Source organism: Cajanus cajan, chromosome 2, assembly GCF_000230855.2.
Source record: "Cajanus cajan strain Asha chromosome 2, NIPB_CcT2T_4, whole genome shotgun sequence".
Lineage (NCBI taxonomy): Eukaryota > Viridiplantae > Streptophyta > Magnoliopsida > Fabales > Fabaceae > Cajanus > Cajanus cajan.
The window spans coordinates 51,695,725-51,714,361 of NC_138518.1; the positions used below are offsets into that span (position 1 = coordinate 51,695,725).

General features: G+C 26.6%; 1 protein-coding gene across 1 annotated transcript; it reads left to right on the plus strand.

The window, feature by feature from the left end:
- Positions 1-15,493: 15,493 nt before the first annotated feature.
- Positions 15,494-18,124, plus strand: LOC109818347 (salicylic acid-binding protein 2). Its single transcript, XM_020383793.3, has 3 exons — positions 15,494-15,900; positions 17,481-17,606; positions 17,720-18,124. Exons 1-3 carry the CDS (start codon positions 15,538-15,540, stop codon positions 18,002-18,004), a joined length of 774 nt encoding a protein of 257 aa, XP_020239382.1. The 5' UTR covers positions 15,494-15,537; the 3' UTR covers positions 18,005-18,124.
- Positions 18,125-18,637: the final 513 nt, after the last annotated feature.

The following is an 18,637-nucleotide window of genomic DNA, read 5'->3' on the forward strand; positions in this document are numbered from 1 at the left end:
TTAAACCCATAGGATGTAAATGGGTTTACAAGATAAAACGCAAAGCTGATGGTAGTATTGAGCGCTACAAAGCGCGACTTGTTGCCAAAGGGTTCTCTCAAATTGAGGGGATTGATTACATGGTGACCTTCTCTCTTGTGGCAAAGATGACTACAATTCGTGTAATTTTGGCCTTAACATCAATCAATTGCTGGCACTTGTAGCAATTAGATGTCAGCAACACCTTCTTGCACGGAGATTTAGCTGAAGATGTTTATATGACTATTCTTCCTGGTATTCATGGCTACTCTAGTTCACATTACTGTAAACTTCGCAAATCTCTATATGGACTGAAGCAAGCTAGTCGACGTTGGTATGAGAAACTTTCCCTTCTTTTATCTTGTGGATATCAGCAGGCCCAAGCGGATCATAGCCTCTTTGTCAAAAATCATGGAACTGATTTCACAGCCTTGATAGTGTATGTTGATGATATAGTTTTGGCAGGTAATTGTTTGCATGAAATTTATGTTATCAAGCAGATCCTAAATTCAAATTTTCACATAAAGAATTTAGGAAATCTTAAATATTTCTTGGGTTTAGAAGTCAATGTTTCAGATGTTGGAATTTCAATTTGTCAACAGAAGTATTGCTTAGATTTGTTATCAGATTCTGGTATGTTGGGATGCAAACCATCCACCACTCCAATGGATTGTTCACTACGTCTTCATCAAGATTCAAGTGCACCATTGTTTGATCCCCTCTCTTATAGACGTTTAATTGGTCGATTGTTGTATCTTACAAGCACGCGTCCTAACATTACTTTTCCTGTCCAACAACTAAGCCAATTCATGTCTAACCCAACTCAAGTTCACTTCCAGGCTGCTATATGAGTTCTTAAATATCTTAAAGCTAGCCCCAGCAAAGGCCTTATGTGTTTAGGCGTGATTCACCGGTTCATGTTCTAGGTTTTAGCGACACAGATTGGGCTACCTGTGTTGATTCTCGTCGGTCTATTACAGGATATTGCATCTTTATTGGCAATTCTTTAGTTTCTTGGAAAACCAAGAAACAGAACACAGTATCTAGATCTTCTTCCGAAGTCGAATATAGGGCACTTGCTTCCACCACATGTGAATTGCAATGGCTCATTTATTTACTGTCTGATTTGGGAATTTCATGTTCAAAGCAGCTTGTCCTGTATTGCGATAATCAAAGCACTCTCCATATTGCTGCCAATCCAGTTTTTCATAAACGCACAAAACATCTAGAAATTAATTGTCATCTTGTTCGTGAGAAAGCTCAGTCAGGTCTCATGCGCTTGCTACCTATTTCATCCTCCAACCAACTTGCTGACATGTTTACAAAGGCTCTTTCCCCTCGCTTATTCACTATTAATTTATCCAAGCTAGATTTGCTTGACATTCACTCACCTCTAGCTTGTGGGGGGGGGGGGGTAAAACAGAAGAAGCCCAATGCTTTCTTAGCCCAATCCATTCCTCAGCCCACAGATTATTCCTCAATACATTCTTAGTTTATTTTCTGTTACGTTTGCTGTAAATATCAGTAGCTTCTAGATGGTATTAGCTGTATATTGTAACAATATTTCTTTATTTTATTTTGTCCTTGTTGATGCCTTTCACCTTGTACATATATTGCTCACATTGGATAATCAATACACCAAACATTTCATCACTCTATTCTATCCTTGCACATTTGTCCTTTTATCTTTTACACACCACTAGCATCCAACATGATTAAGATAGAGAGTGTTTCACTCTCTCTCACCTAACATGGCAAAACCCACCCCTAACCTTAATCAGGCAAAGAACTCTTTAGTTGACTCACGTTTGGCATTGCACCCTTTGACGCCTGACGTGAACCCAAGCAGAGACTCATCTCTCTCCTCATGCATCGACGCTAATCCGATCTGAGATCACTCCCTCTTCCCATGTCTGACTCCACCAATCCTACGCTTGACGTCACCAATCTTGCGCTCAATGTGGAGAAATGGAGGATCCTCTGGTTGAACTGCCCTTAGTGCAGTGAAGGCACACCTAACGCGACATTAGTTCCACACTCATGCAGAATTGATTTCTACTCAAAATCTTGCACTCAACTATACGATACAAGCACGTCAAGGTTTCACCATCAAAACAACATATGCAACCAAGTATTAAAGATTCACCATGAGAAAAGAGCCTTACTTGAAGAACCCTTATACCCACAACTTAGCCACCAAACATCAACAACTTACTATGAATTTAGTGATCTTGGACCACCCCAAACTCATGCACATTAACACAATTACATAATAAACTTCCCTTATCTCTTCGGAGAGCCAAAATCTTCTAAGAGGAGAAGCAAAGAAGGAGTTCCACACCCTTTGTACGGTTTCGAGCCCAACAAGAAACTCAACTTTGAGGAAGATCTCACAACCACTCACCAACTACACAAGAAGAAAATTAGCACCCTTTTGCAAACACCCCTTGAAAACTTAACAAATAAAAACACAATATATTGACAATGAATGAAATAAATGAAAAATATAATAGATTGTGTGGAAAATTATAAAATTGTCTAAATCCTCAATTCTAGGAGATAAATTGACTATTTGTTTGAAATTTATTGTCTTGGAAACTTTTTCTTTGTCATATGAAAATATTTTGCACACATTAAAATTAAACACAAGATTTTCTAGTAGTGTTTTCTAATATTAAATTTAGTCTATATTAAAATTAATTAAATATTAGTATTTAAGAAATTGTTACAGATTTTAAATATATATTTTAAAGTTTTTATTTTATTAAATTAATTGAAAATAAATTATATTTGATCACTTTTTAATAAAATAAGTGAATGATAATGAATTAACTAAAATTTTGAAATATATTTTAATTAAAAAAAATTATGACATTAGAAAGACATTTTTCAATAAACAACTAAACTAAAAAATAACAAATCAATAACTTAGAAAAATAAATTGACACTTCTGATTTCTTTACTTTAATTTATAAGTTTTTTTAAAATTTATTATATTATAATTAAATTATTATATTTAAAAATACTTTAAAAATTATTAAATATTATCTGAATTAATTTTTAAAATTATTAAATATTTAAAATTTGGTTAACATTTTATTTATAAAATTTTATTTAAAAATCTCAACATATAAATATATTTTTAAAAGCAATTTTATCATGATAGAATCAAATTATCATATCCATATTAACAATTTAAAATTTAAAAAAAATTGAATTGACTTAGCCAAACGAAATATTTTAACAATGATAGAAATTGAAATCAAAGTAATTCAAATACCAAGAATTTCAAATTCCTTGAATTTGTAAAATTACTCATCCAAACACACAATAAGGGAATGCAATTGTAAGATACAATTATATGAGTAAGATGTTTATTGTATGGATTAGAGTACTCTGTGAGTTCTTAAGAGAACCCTGAAAGAAACAAATAAACTATGCAAGTTTATATTTTGCTTTTTGATTGTTCTGTTGTATTCCTTATTGCGTGAGATGTATGAATATCTCCACAAATACATGAGTTTTGATTTGAATTAAACATGTTTGGTATTTCAAATATGAAAAAGATTATGTTATTCAATTTTTGTTATTTGTGTTATGGTATGTGGGGTAGAGGGTGTCACACAAATGATATATATTTATTATTAATAAATACATAATATATATATATATATATATATATATAAATATATTATATTTTTATAATATTATTCATAAATTAATATCAATAATATTATTAGTATATTTATACATAAACTAATAATTTGATAAATATAACTTATTATATATTAATATACTTTTACAAAAATATAAATATACATATCTTATCTACTATATTTATATTTTTGTAAAAGTATATTAATATATACTAAGTTATATTTATCAAATTATCAATTTATCTATAAATATACTAAAAATATTATTGATATTAATTTATTAGCAATATTAAATTATTAATAATATATAAATATTTGTATAATATATTATTTATATTAATAATATATAAATAATATATAAATTATTAATAACATATAATTATTAATTAAATATTTGTCTTTAAGAAATTGTTACAGATTTTAGATATATATTTTAAAGTTTTTATTTTATTAAATTAATTAAAAATTAATTATATTTTATCACTTTTTAATCAAGTGAGTGAATGATAATGAATAAGTTAACTAAAAATTATTATATAAGATCTTAAAGAAGTTATTTCTTAAAACATATCATTATTCGAATTCATTGAATGTTTAATGTTAATTATAATTAAGATCTTATTATATAAAAACTTATTATATAATATATCTTAAATAAGTTATTTCTTAATCATATATATATATATATAAGTGATTTGTAATGTACGAATTTTTATTATTTATATATACTTTATTTTAGTTATATCATTATTCAATATAAAATTTTTAATACATTTCCTCACATTTTGAGTGTAACATTTATAAAACTCTAAATATATAAATGCACTTAATACCAGAAAATTTTGATAAAGGGTAATACAATAAATTCAACAATAAAATATTAATATAAACTTTAATATAAATCTTAATTAAGAATACTTAAGTGTCACTCTCCTTCTTTGTATGATACTCTATATATAGTTAACTTGGCCGGTTCCCTCTAGCATTTAATATTGCATTTAAGTTTTATCTAAAAATAAATATATTATCCATTATCTTGTCAACACATTTCTAAAAAGTGAAGAAGACGAAAGAGAGGATTTATTTTATTATTTATTTTCAAAAAAATTTAAACAAATTTTACATTAAATTATTAATTATAGTCATTTTTTAACTAAGTTATTTAATTTTACTTTTTATAATCATTTTATTATTATTTTTATACTGAATTTAAATTTATTACGTAACAGTAGACAGAACGGGCCGTTTCAAAAGTGAAACGGGCCGTTCCGGAATAACAAAAATGCCCTATATTGGAGAAGCAGAACGGGTCGTTCTGCTGGTTATGAGAACGGGCCGTTCTGCTTCTCCAGTTTTGGGCATTTTTCTTATTCCGGAACGGCCCGTTTCACTTTTGAAACGGCCCGTTCCGGCCACCAGCAATTTTGAATTATTACATATTCAACTTATTAAAAATCTAAATTTAAGATATTTCTATTTATCAAATTCATTTTTTTATTATATAAAATAACATAAATATAAATTATCGTTTCAATAATTTCTAAATTCATTTTTAAAAATTTAAATATATAATCATATTTTATTATAAATTCAATTTTAAAATTAGCCTAATTTTGAATTTTGAAATTTATATAATTCTTATGGTTTTTTAATTACAAAAATTCAAATAACTAAATTTATGTTATTTTGAATATTTTATTTAGAAATTTGATTTCATTTGAGTTTTTTCCAAAAAAAAAATTATAAATAAAATCTACAATAAATTATTACATTTAGTCATTTTTTATAATCTAAATCATGTTTACTCGTTTTTAAAAAAAATCAATTTAAACTTATTTATAACTTAACTAAAGATAAAAGAAATACAAAGGTTTTGGTCTCCACTTTATTAAAAAATAACCTCCATGTAGTAGTTTTGTTGGTTATCCAATTTTACAGTTTTGTTGGTTTTTATAATAAAAATAAGACATAATTTAAAACAGATAAATTATTGACGGTTGAAAGAGGATGGAGCAAAGCAATTCTTGCATTTCAAAATCAAAGTGTTTAGGGTTTATCGAATATGCATTCCAATTCATCACAGTAGTAATACTTTCTATTTTCATTCGAATTAAATCTTCGATATAAGGTTCCCAACCTCTCCATGTTCTTGTTAATCGAATTCATAACGACCATGTATTACTGTCAAACCCATGGTTGAGTAAAGTACTATGGTATTGATAAAAATTTATTCACTAGAGTGTGAGATTGTTTCTCATAATTTGTTAGATATGACTCAATGAAGGGTTTCAAGATATCTTGTTTTCTTACTTTTTTTCCTTCATTTAGAAGCAATTAAAGTTAAAAAAAATAATAAAAAACTTGTAAATTATCCTTGTCACTTTTAAATCTAAATTACATTAATTTATAGTTTGATTTTAAACATAAAAATAAAGAAATTAAAAGATATTATTTTATTAACATAAAATAAGAAACTTTTAATTTTTTAACTAAAAATTTACACTTTAAAATTATAAAATTATGACATTAGAAAGACATTTTTCAATAAACAACTAAACTAAAAAATAAGAAATCAATAACTTAGAAAAATAAATTGACACTTCTGATTTCTTTACTTTAATTTATAAGTTTTTCTAAAATTTATTATATTATAATTAAATTATTAAATTAAAAAATAAATATTTTAAACTTTTCTAATTACACATTCATTTTTAACTTTTTTAGCTAAAAAATTATATGCTTAATTGTATTTTTGATCTTTTAAGTATTGCAATTGTGCAATTTTGATCCCTAAGATTTTAATTGGGTAATTTTAGATTGCAATTGTGCAATTTTAGTTCTTCAATTTTTAATTGAACAATTTTAGTCTATTAAATATCATAATTGTGTGATTTTAGTCTCTCTCATTAAAAATTTCATAATTTTACTATATATACATATATATATATATACAATATTTTAAAATTATATTATTTGTCTATTCAAATCAACGTGTATTATAATTTTCATTAATATATCAAATTGTAACATCCCGAATTTTCTATTAGTATAATTGTTTATTATTACTAAATAAATAAAATTTATATATTATTATTTTTATAATATCATTGATAAATTAATATCAATAATATTATTAGTGTATTTATAGATAAACTCATAATTTGATAAATATAACTTATTATATATTAATATACTTTTACAAAAATATAAGTATATTAATTATAAATATACATATCTTATCTAGTATATTTATATTTTTGTAAAATTATATTAACATATACTAAGTTATATTTATCAAATTATGAGTTTATCTATAAATATACTAAAAATATTATTGATATTAATTTATTAGCAATATTAAATTATTAATAATATATACATTTTATTTATTTAGTAATATTAAATATATATCATTTGTTACATTAATAAAAATTATAGTATATGCTAACTTAAATAAGAAAATAATTATATAATTTTAAATTATTTTATATATATATATATATATATTAAAATTTTAAAATTATTAAATTTTTAATGGGAGACATTCAAATTGTACAATTATGATATTTGAGGGACTAAAATTGTTCAATTAAAAATTAAAGAACTAAAATTGCACAATTACAATTCTTTAGGGACTAAAATTATCCAATTAAAATCTTAGGGATCAAAATTGCAAATTACAATACTTGAGGGATCAAAAATGTAATTAAGCCAAAATTAAATTAATATTTTTTTTTTTATTTTCACAAGTTTTTTTTTAAATATTTTTAATGAATGTCTTAGTTTCTTATGTTCAAAATTGACAATTTTTTATTTAATTAAATGAATTTCATAATTTTTTCAGTCTTTTAATGAAATAAAATATTTTTAATTTTTTTTAAAAAAAAATTAACATATTTTCTTTAATTATGCATAATTCTTAAATATAAAAGTTTCATAAATAAAATTTAATATTTTGAGAGGGAATAATTTGTCACAAAATATTTTAACCTATTTGTGACGGAATTTTGAGAGGGAAAAATCCGTCACTAAATTTTTTCATTTTAGTGACGAAATTTGTGACGGATTTTTTAGAGACGAAGTTCATTCCGTCACAAAATCCGTCACAAACATTTTTTTTTTATTTAGTGATGAAATTTGTGATGGATTTTTAGAGACGAAAATTTTTCCGTCACAAAATCCGTCACAAATATTTTTTTTTTGATTCAGTGACGAAATTTGTGACGGATTTTTAGAGACGGAATATATTCCGTCACAAAATCCGTCACAAAAGTCAATAAATTCTTGTCCGTCACAAAACTTAAAATTCCCTCACAAAATGCGTCACTATTAGCGATGCTATTTTTTCCGTCACAAAATTCGTCACAAATATTAATTTTTCTAGTAGTGATACAAGGACATATTTAGTTATAAGAGAGTAGGGTAGCTTCCCTGTGACACCCTTACTACCCCAACACATATATAATATAATTTAATTAAGAAGAATAAACTTTCAAAGGGTTCGTAAAAAGGTTCACATAAAACTTCAAATATGTTCTTTCTTCAATATAAGAGAATGACTGAAAAATAAAACTTGAAAGGTAAAATTTAAGAGTTTACAATTTTAAAATCATTTATTACAATACCAAATCCATATAAATATTCTGTCCTAGAAATCCTCTGCCCCGATGTCACACTATCAAAGCATTCCCATAATTTAACTGTTGGCATTCTAGATGCCACTCGTAGCCGGATCTTCTTCACCTAAAATATCCACAGTTTATACGGTGAGAAAAGAAAATATCTATATGCAAAGTACATACAAACACATCACAATATAATCTCATAATTCATTATTTAATAAAATATATATATATATATATATGTATATATATCAATCATTCATCATCTTCACATCTCAATTCACATTTAACATATCTCATTTCACATACATATCTCAATCCATCATAATCCACACTAATTATACAATTTATAACATCATTTCCATATTCATAATTCATGTCAATCTTACAATTAACAATATCATTTCCACATCCATAATTCACACCAATTTTACATTTAACAAATATCATTTCCACATCCATAATTCACACCAATCTCACAATTAACACTATGCCAAGACCTCGCCACATCTGACACAAGTGATACGGGTTAATTGCCTCCCACACCAAACCAGGGTCACGCCCTCCCTGTAGCATCACTTACCCAGGGGCCGTGCCATCCCTAGTCATTAAGGAGTACGCTCGTCCCTGAAGCATCACCTACCTAGGGTTCGTATCATCCCTGATCATCCAGGAGTACGCTCGTCCCTGAATCATCAACTACCCAGGGTTCGTATCATCCCTGATCATCCAGGAGTACGCTCGTCCCTGAAGCATCCACTACCAGGGTTCGTATCATCCTCGATCCTTTAGTGTGAGGAACCACAATCACATTACAATCCACATAGTCTCTTGCAATTAACTTTGTGCCAGGGCTGCCATAATCGACATAAGTGGTGTGTGTTAACTGTCTTACTCATCCCACACCATGCTAGGGTCACGTCCTCCCTGTAGCACCACTTACCCAGGGGCCGTGCCATCCCTAGTCATTAGTGTGAGGAAACACATCGCAATCACATTTTTAATCATGTCCATACAACATCTCATCTCATATCACGATTCCATATCACATACACAATTCCATATCACATACTCAACAGATAAGTATAACAAAATAAGGGTTTACACATCCTCAAGCAATTCACATCTCGATCATCAATTCTTATAAAATAATATAAGAATAACATTCATAAACTAATAAACATTGGAATTATCAATTTAATATAATTTCAGCACAGTAAAACCCCTAATTGTTCCAAAACCTAGTTCACAGGCACTTTTCTACAATTTCGTTCTCTTTTACAGATCATCATTCTTACAAATTATTCGCATATTTATAATCCTCAACACGTACCGAATCTAATGGTATAATTAATTCCTCAAACAGAAATAATCCAATTTTTCCAAAACCTAACCTACAGGCACTTTTCTATAATTTCGTTCTCTCTCCTAGTGCATCATTTTTACAAATTATTAGCATATTTATAATCCTCAACACATACCGAATCTAATGATATAATTAATTCCTCAAACAGGAATAATCCAATTTTTCCAAAACCTACCCTACAGGCACTTTTCTATAATTTCGTTCTCTCTCCTAGAGCATCATTTTTACAAACAAATTATATATTTATTGTCCTAAATATATACAGAATCAAATAATGCCAATAATTCTTCAAACAGAAATAATTGTAAAATTACTCATAATCCTAAGGGCTCTTCTTCTACCCAATTCCCTCATGCAACTCCACATATAAATAATCCCCTTTTTCCCCCGTACCTGAATAATTAGGAACTCGGGCAGAACCTCCTCCTCTTTTTCCTTAAACAAGGATTGGAACTAAAACTGGAGTAGAACCTCATCCTTTGAGTTCCTCTTGGTCTTCAGAGAGAAGAAGAGGAACGAAAGAGAGAACAGAAGAGAAGAGAGAGTGAGAATGAGAGGTGTGTAGAAATGAGAGGATTTGAGGCCTATTTATAGGATTTTTCGCCCACCTACCACTACGGCCCGTTCCAAAATCGAAATGGCCCGTTCTGGGCCCTTCAAACCTACGTAAATTTTTCAACTGGAACGGCCCGTTCCCAAACCAGAACGATCCGTTCTCAAACCCAACAGAACGACCCGTTCTGCTTCCAAAACGGCCCGTTCTCCAAACCAGAACGGCCCGTTCTGCTTCTACAATTTTGGCCATACTCACTATTCCAGAACGGCCCGTTTCAAAATTGAAACGGCCCGTTCTGGGCCACGAATTGGGCCTTTGGCCCACGAAAAATGGGCTGTTACATTCCCCACTATTTTTTTAATCATCTATAAATAAAATATTTTAAATCACACATTATAAACAATTTGAAATGTTGTTTAGAATAATTTTTAGCATGTGCAATACTACATAACTTTCTTCGTAAAAAATGTCATTCCGATAAATTTTCAATTGGAACGGTGGATGAACTTTCATTTTCAACATTACCGGTTAATAAAAATCATAATTTTGAGCCTATTATTCAAATCTAAGAGTAAGAGCGAAAAGATGTTAATGCTTTGAGGACTAGTATAGCTATGAACATGTGGGTGAATGCTATTTAGGAGGACATGATATTACATAGAATTATTATTATCATTATTTATCTAGAGATTGTTATTATTTTTTTATTTTTTTCTTTAACTCTTTTTAAATTTGAATGTATGAAAAAAAATCTTGAACTCTTATCATATATAAAAAATCTACGAAATTCTGCAAAGTTCACAAAGTCCCCTAAAATCTATTAAAATCGTTTCTTAAAAGTTGCAAAATTCATTAAAATCCTTATTTAAAGTCTTGTGCAATCCTGCAAAATCTTAAAAGTCATAAAAATTTTACAAAATTTTTTAAAATTCGCAAGACTTTTTTCAACTAAAAAAGTCCTTCAAAAGCCTAATCCAATACATCTTTTTTAGGATTTTGATATTTGATATATAATTAATGATGACTAATTAAAAATGTCTTTAACCTACTCTTAAAGAACTCATAAGAGTTTAGGAGGCATAAAAACATAATAATTAATAATAATATTTAAATTAAAATTAATTATCATTTTATAAAGTTAAAAAAACTTAACAATATCATTAAAATGTTAAAAAAAAATACTATTTAGATAACATTTAAAAAAAGTTATTGCATAAAAATATAATAATTACCAAACTTTCAAATAAATAAAGAGTCTGATTTGTAGTAATTTATGACCCCCAATAAGTGTTAAATACTAAACAATAAAGAATGCAATTTGTGACGGTGTATAACCGCCCGTGAGTGTTAATTTAAATAAAAGAATGCAAGTTACCATGGTTTTTAATCTCCGGAAAATGGTTTTGCATATCTGGGGCACCACCGGGTGGATTGGGATGTTTGCGGTGGTTTTTTTATCGTCATTAATTATAATTTTAACTGTCACAAATCACAATTTTTTTTAATAATTATATGATAGTATATGATATAAAATTGGAGTTACATGGAATAATCGATTCTGTATTTGTTTTTGATTGTCTATATGCTTTGGGGTTGGCTGTGTTGGGTGGAAGGTGTTGTAATTGATGTCTACAGGATTTGGAACAGGTGCGACGATGATGGGTATTGGGGTGGTGGGTACATACAACGTCGGTTAAACATTCAATTCACAACCGATTTTGTAGCACAAAAATAATTGATGTTAAAGATTTTTCTTTTTTTTCACTAGTGTTGGGAACTCTCTTCCTTCTCCTATAAATTGGCATCTTCTTGTCATTCTTCTATTTGTGTAGAACATGATCATGATTTTTTAATAGGGAATTTTGTCATTGGTTATTTCAAATATGGACTTTTTTATTCTTTAAGTTTATTCAGATATAACAGATATACTACATAGTTGCTTGCTGTAATTACTGCTGAATTTAGCACAACTCGTATTTAATTTATTTGGTTTTTCTTGTTTGGTAAAGAAAAATAAAAAATTTAGTACTGTTCATTAAAGAGAAATAATAAGAATATGTGAACAAAATGGGATGGAGCCCATAAAAAAAAACTTTTCTTCTAAAATGAGAAAGGAGATATGGAAAATTTTAATTTTTATTAAAATAAGAAGGGGTAAGAGTTGTATTTTGTGTATATATATATATATATATATAATAAATTTATAAATAATTAAACTCTTAATAATTATAAACAAATATAATAATAATAATAATAATAATTTTGTGTATTATTTTTAGATAATGTTATTTATAAAAAAATTAAACCCCAATAATAATAATAAACAAATATAATAATAATAATAACAAAAATAATTTGTATTTATTTCTTTCGAATAAAATTATTTATAAAAATTATATATATATATATATATATATATTAATGATAATAAAAATAATAATTCAAACTATATTGTTAAAAGAGAAAAAAATTATGAATATTATTTATTTTATATAAAAATTTAATTATATAAAATATATTTTTAAAATACTAAATATACTTTATTTCTCACGTAATTCTATTTTATTAAACAACTATAAATTTCACTCTATTTTTTTTTACTTATTCTATCAAATCAATTCTCACATATTTCTTTCTATTCCCTTCTATTTTTCTCTTTCAAATAAAATATTATTGAATTTTTAACTTTTTTCTAAAGAAAAAATGTCAATATCGATCCCAAAAATAAATAGTCAATTTTCATGAGTTTTGGGAGCCAAAACTGACAGAATCCGTTTGATATTGAGACCTAATTTTTCGTGCATATAGATATTAACGTTGAGAGTATGAGAAGTAGTTTGGTATTTTGCCAAATAAATATCTATTTTGTATTTATTTTCATATTTAGGTGAGTATCTGTTAAGTGATATTTGTATATATATTTTTTTATATTTATAGATATCTATAAGTATTTATTTTTCAAAAAACAAATAATTTTCTAAATATATTTTTGATAATAATTCTTATTTATTTTAATATTTTTTTAAAAAATAATAGTTTATAGTTAAAATTTAAATTATTCAATTCTTATATATAATTTTGTCGATTAAGATTTTTTAATTTATAAACTAAATTTAATTATTAAAATATTTTAATCGTTCATTTTTAAATAATTATATTTAATAGTCATAAAAAAAAAGTTAATCACCTATATATTATCAGTCTAAAATTTTTTTACACTGATAACCAATTATATTTTTTATTTGTGTCATATTACTGTTAAAAGCAAATGTGTTTATAGTGACATGACACAATTAAAAGATATAATTGAATATTAGTACAAAAAAGTTTTACATGGACAGGACACGGTAATTAACAAAAAAAAAAAAAAAAAAAACTCTTACCATGTGAAACATGAGTTAATTTAGCGTTAGAATCCGTCCCACGTAAATAACGTGTTTAATCCTGTTAGAGTCTGGTTGCAGTGCCGCTTATATATTTTATATTTGTTAAAGAAAATCCAATCCCAGACAGTACCTTCTTTGTGGTTTATCTACGCAACCACACAAAAAAGGGGGGAAAATGTTATAGGATCAAATCTAAGGAAATCATGTGATCTGTAAAAGATATGCCTCACCAATCAGTTAATCACCATTACTTAATTAAGGGAATTGAAAAACTATTATTTGCAAAAGTAAATTAACGATAAGATCGTGTATATTATTTGCCCATTATTTTATTTCTTAATCAAATATATTAAAGCAACATTATTTCTTAAATAATACCACATTTTCTTTGTCACGTACCATAAAGCTCTCAACGCCACATCCATCAACCGTTTAAAACATGGATATGATACAGTTGCATTCTTTTTTAATGTACCGTCGGTGGAATTGGAGTTTTACATTATTATATATATATATTAAGATTATATTAAGTGTAAGTGTATAATATTAAAATAAAATTATAATTTTGACCATAAAATAATATCAACTGCATAAAAGAAACTGTGTCTCAAATTTTTTTTTTGTTAAATAAAACTTAAGTATAATTTTTTTATGTATGATTAAAATTAGAATTTTATTTTGCTTTAGATAATATATAAAAATGTATATTAATGAAATGTATATTAAATACACGTATTTGATAATAAAAAATAATACTAATCACACACACAAAAGAAATTAAAATAATTTATGTCCTTTTCTTAATTACAATCCATGATGTAGCGAGAGGACAAAACATTTTCTGTAAATCTTCATTGTCAAATAAAAAAATGCTAAGCAGGCGAGGCATAACATTTTTCCTAGACGACAACGATAGAGAGAATGGCCATTCCTGAATTACTGTTTTTTTTTTCATTTATCAATACAGCAGAAACACTACTGTTACACTAGCATAAGTCAAGGAATAAATATTTTATTTTACCTTAACAATTTAAATTTTCAATTATGTTATTTTTTCATTATATTTATTTTTAAATAATTTTGCATTTAAAATGTGAATGAAATTGAAATATCATTCAAAACTATCGATGCTAACAAAAATGTCATCATATACTATTCAGTTCTCACAATAATTTTCACTATTTTCACTCCATTTGACACTCAACTTAATCAAGCGTGTTTAATCAAATTTTAGAAGCATGTAATATGTGAATTATATAAGTTTATATATTTGTTTATCCTAGGAATAAGTTTATCTAGACTTACTTCATTCAATAACTCATGTTTTATATCAAATTTCAACGATCTAATCGTTTAACTTAAAATTCTTAATATATAAATCAAGTTTAAATTTTTTTAAAAATTTTGTAAATCACTTAATATTTTATTTTATTAATTTAAATTAACATATAAAATGATTTATGTTTATATAATGTAATAAAATTTAATAATTATTATTATCATATATACAAAGAAATAAAACATAAATATAAAAACAATTATTTTCAATATATAAAATTAAGAGATACAAAACAATATTTTTAGACATATACTAATAATTTGATTAAAATGAGTAGGAAATATTATCTCTTATATTATATAAAATATAGCGGTAAGAAATGATTAATAGTGTATTTGAACTTCAAATGGAAGTTTCTAAATCAAAATTTGTCCAGAATGATGAGAAATAAGCTTTTAGAGCTTCCAAAGTGTAATCCAAACGAATTATTTCTTACGTGAGAAAAAAAAAATAGTAACGAAACATGTGATTTACTTTCACTATTCAAAGCCAATAATTGGGTTATTTGCTGACATATGGAGTCCCTGAGTGTGTGTATATATAGCGAGAAGGGATAGGAAGTAGTAATCACTGGAAGCCGAAGAAGAAAACATAATGAGTTCAGAAAAACATTATGTTTTGGTGCATGGGGCATGTTATGGAGCTTGGCTTTGGTATAAGCTGAAGCCACGGTTGGAATCTGCGGGCAACAAGGTCACAGTAATCGACCTAGCAGCTTCTGGCACCAACGTCAAGAAAATAGAAGACGTTGAAACTTTCTCAGAGTATTCTGGGCCTTTGTTGCAGCTATTGGCCACACTTTCCCAAAATGACAAGGTAGTTCTAGTTGGTCACAGCCTTGGAGGATTGAACATAGCACTTGCCATGGACCGATTCCCAGAAAAGGTAGCTGTTGGTGTTTTCGTAACAGCTATAATGCCAGACACTGAACACAAGCCACCCTATGTCTTGGAAAAGGTTTGATTCTCAGCCTCTCTTCACCATGCTTCATAAAAATATCCTCATCAATATGAAACTGATCAGTTTAATAAATCTGCTGCAACCTGCAAGAGTATTTTTATGCATTTAATAATATTTCATTAGGGATGTGAAAAAAATTTAAATTGTTCATTATCGATATAATTATCTGATTTACATTACAAAATATGGTCTCTTTTAAAAAAAATTAAAATTAATTCACTTTACAAAAATATCTAGTTATGTTTATAAACTAGATCGGTTTAGTTTATTTTTTTTTAAAAAAAAAAATTAATCTATGTATAAGTAAAAAAAAAATAGATAATCGCATCAAATCAATTCAATTTCAAAAAAATTAATTTATATTTTAAAAAAATTAAATTAATCCATTTTATAAAAACAGATCGATTAACTGATTATTTTTATAAAATGGAATAGTTCGTTTCGTTTTGAATTTTTCAAAAATTTGATCATGAACATCCCTATATTTCATCATATGATTATTTTGTCAAACCTATTGTTATAGGTTGAAAGATATATCACATAAAGAAATTATATTCAATAGAAATTCTACCAATTTAAAAATGTTTATAAGTTTAATATATATATATATATATATATATATATATATATATTAAATTTAATGTTATAAAGTATTAATGTGTGTATATAAATATTTAGTTATCCTTTTATTATTATTAATAGAATTAAAAAGACAATTCGTACTTACATGTATTTTATGTAAAAAAAAATTAAATAAACTAAAAATAATTAATGTTAAATATATATATGTGATTAATTAAAAATTAGAAGATATTATTTAAAGGATATGAAATATTTGAAAAATGAATTTATGATAAATAAATAAATAAAGAAGAATAAAAATTTAATAAAAAAGTATGAGAGAGAAGTTTTTGGAAGTTAAAAAGCAAAATAGTCAACATAATATATATATCAAAAATATGTATCACCTCTATTAATAGTATAAATTATTATTATGTTTAAAGATGTTTTATGTCTCCATAAATATGATTTTATCATGTTTTAGTCTTTGTATTTTTTTTTTTTTTTTAAATCCGAGAAATTTTGTTAATATTTTATTTTAATTATATCATTAATTCTAATTAGTTTACTAATAAAATTGAGAATATTAATTAAACTAATTGATACAATATATATTAAATTAAGATAATTATATCATTTTTAGGTGTGTGATACTAAATTAAATAATGCAATTATTATCATATACAAATAAAATAATCACATATGATTTATTTAAAATTTAAGTACATTGTGATAAGTGTTTTTTATATTTATTTTTAATTATATTATAACACTAAACTAAACTAACCAGAGTTATAGTACAATTAAAAATTAAATATAAGAACACAGAAATGTGATCACCGTGCCACATAGATATTGTTAATAGTGTTATTTAACTGTCACTCAAAAAGGAATGTAGTTTCAAGAAAACTTGTTAGTTTTCTTCCATTCAATGACTACGAATGATAGTTTTTTCCAAAAAGGAGAAGTTATAAAATTACACTTATCCTCGTCATGTTTTTTCTTGGCCTCAACAGTACATTGAGAGTATTCCATCGGAGAATTGGTTGGACAGTGAATTCACCCAAAGTGGAAACAAAACAGTAGTTAACTTTGGTCCCAAATTCTTGTCCGACAAACTCTACCAAGCCTCCTCCATTGAGGTAATTATGTGTTGCAACCTTCTTATTTATATATGCTAACCAACTATTCCATGCTAAAAAATTGACTTGCTTTTTTATGGTACAAAAATATAAATATAGATTGCATTTTGCAGGATATAGAATTAGCCAAGACTCTATTAAGGCCAGGGTCCCTCTTTATCGAAGACTTGTCACAGCAGAAAAACTTTTCCAGACAGGGATATGGGTCCGTTCCTCTTGCTTTTATTGTTTCCACTGATGACAATGAAATTCCATTGAATTTCCAACTCTGGATGACTCAAAATGTTGGAATCAATGTCGAAGTTCAACAGATCAGAGGTGCAGACCATATGGTTATGATTAGCAAGCCACAAGAACTATGTGATTCTCTCTTGCAGATAGCTGCTAAATACGTATGAACTCATGAAGTGGGTTACTCTGTGGTGTTTTAAATTGACTTGAGTTGATCAAATTAATTATAAGATAACATTTGAAACCACGAGACATGTCAATAAACTAATAAAGTGATTTTCTCGCAACCCTGAGACATTTATGAAGTTCTATTTTTGTTTATAGTCGCGTTGGTGAATGATGAAACTTATCAAAATAATTGCTCCGTTGTTATGAAATAAATTATATTAATCTAAAAACCAACACCGGCGTCCACCCGCACTAAATAATGTTTAGTTGTTATTTATGTATCAATAAGTTATTCAAATAGTTGATAGAATCCTACTAAGTTTTTTTAAGCACAGGTTTTGCGTTCAAATATTGTGAATGGAACAAATATGATTAAGATGGTAAAGTTGGTGGATAATTTGGATAATCTTCGATCATTGATTTGTATAATGTTTGGTCGCTAAATGTTATTTTGGTAAATAAAGATGGTTAGCAAAAACGTTCAACAATGAACCTTAGCAACCAACATATTTCAGTTGCTAAGTTTGTCGATAATAATGATTACACGTTATATTAGTTGTTGATTTTTATGTTGATAGTGAAAAAAATACGCGTTATTAATTTTAGTGACTAAATAACAATTATCTTGTAAT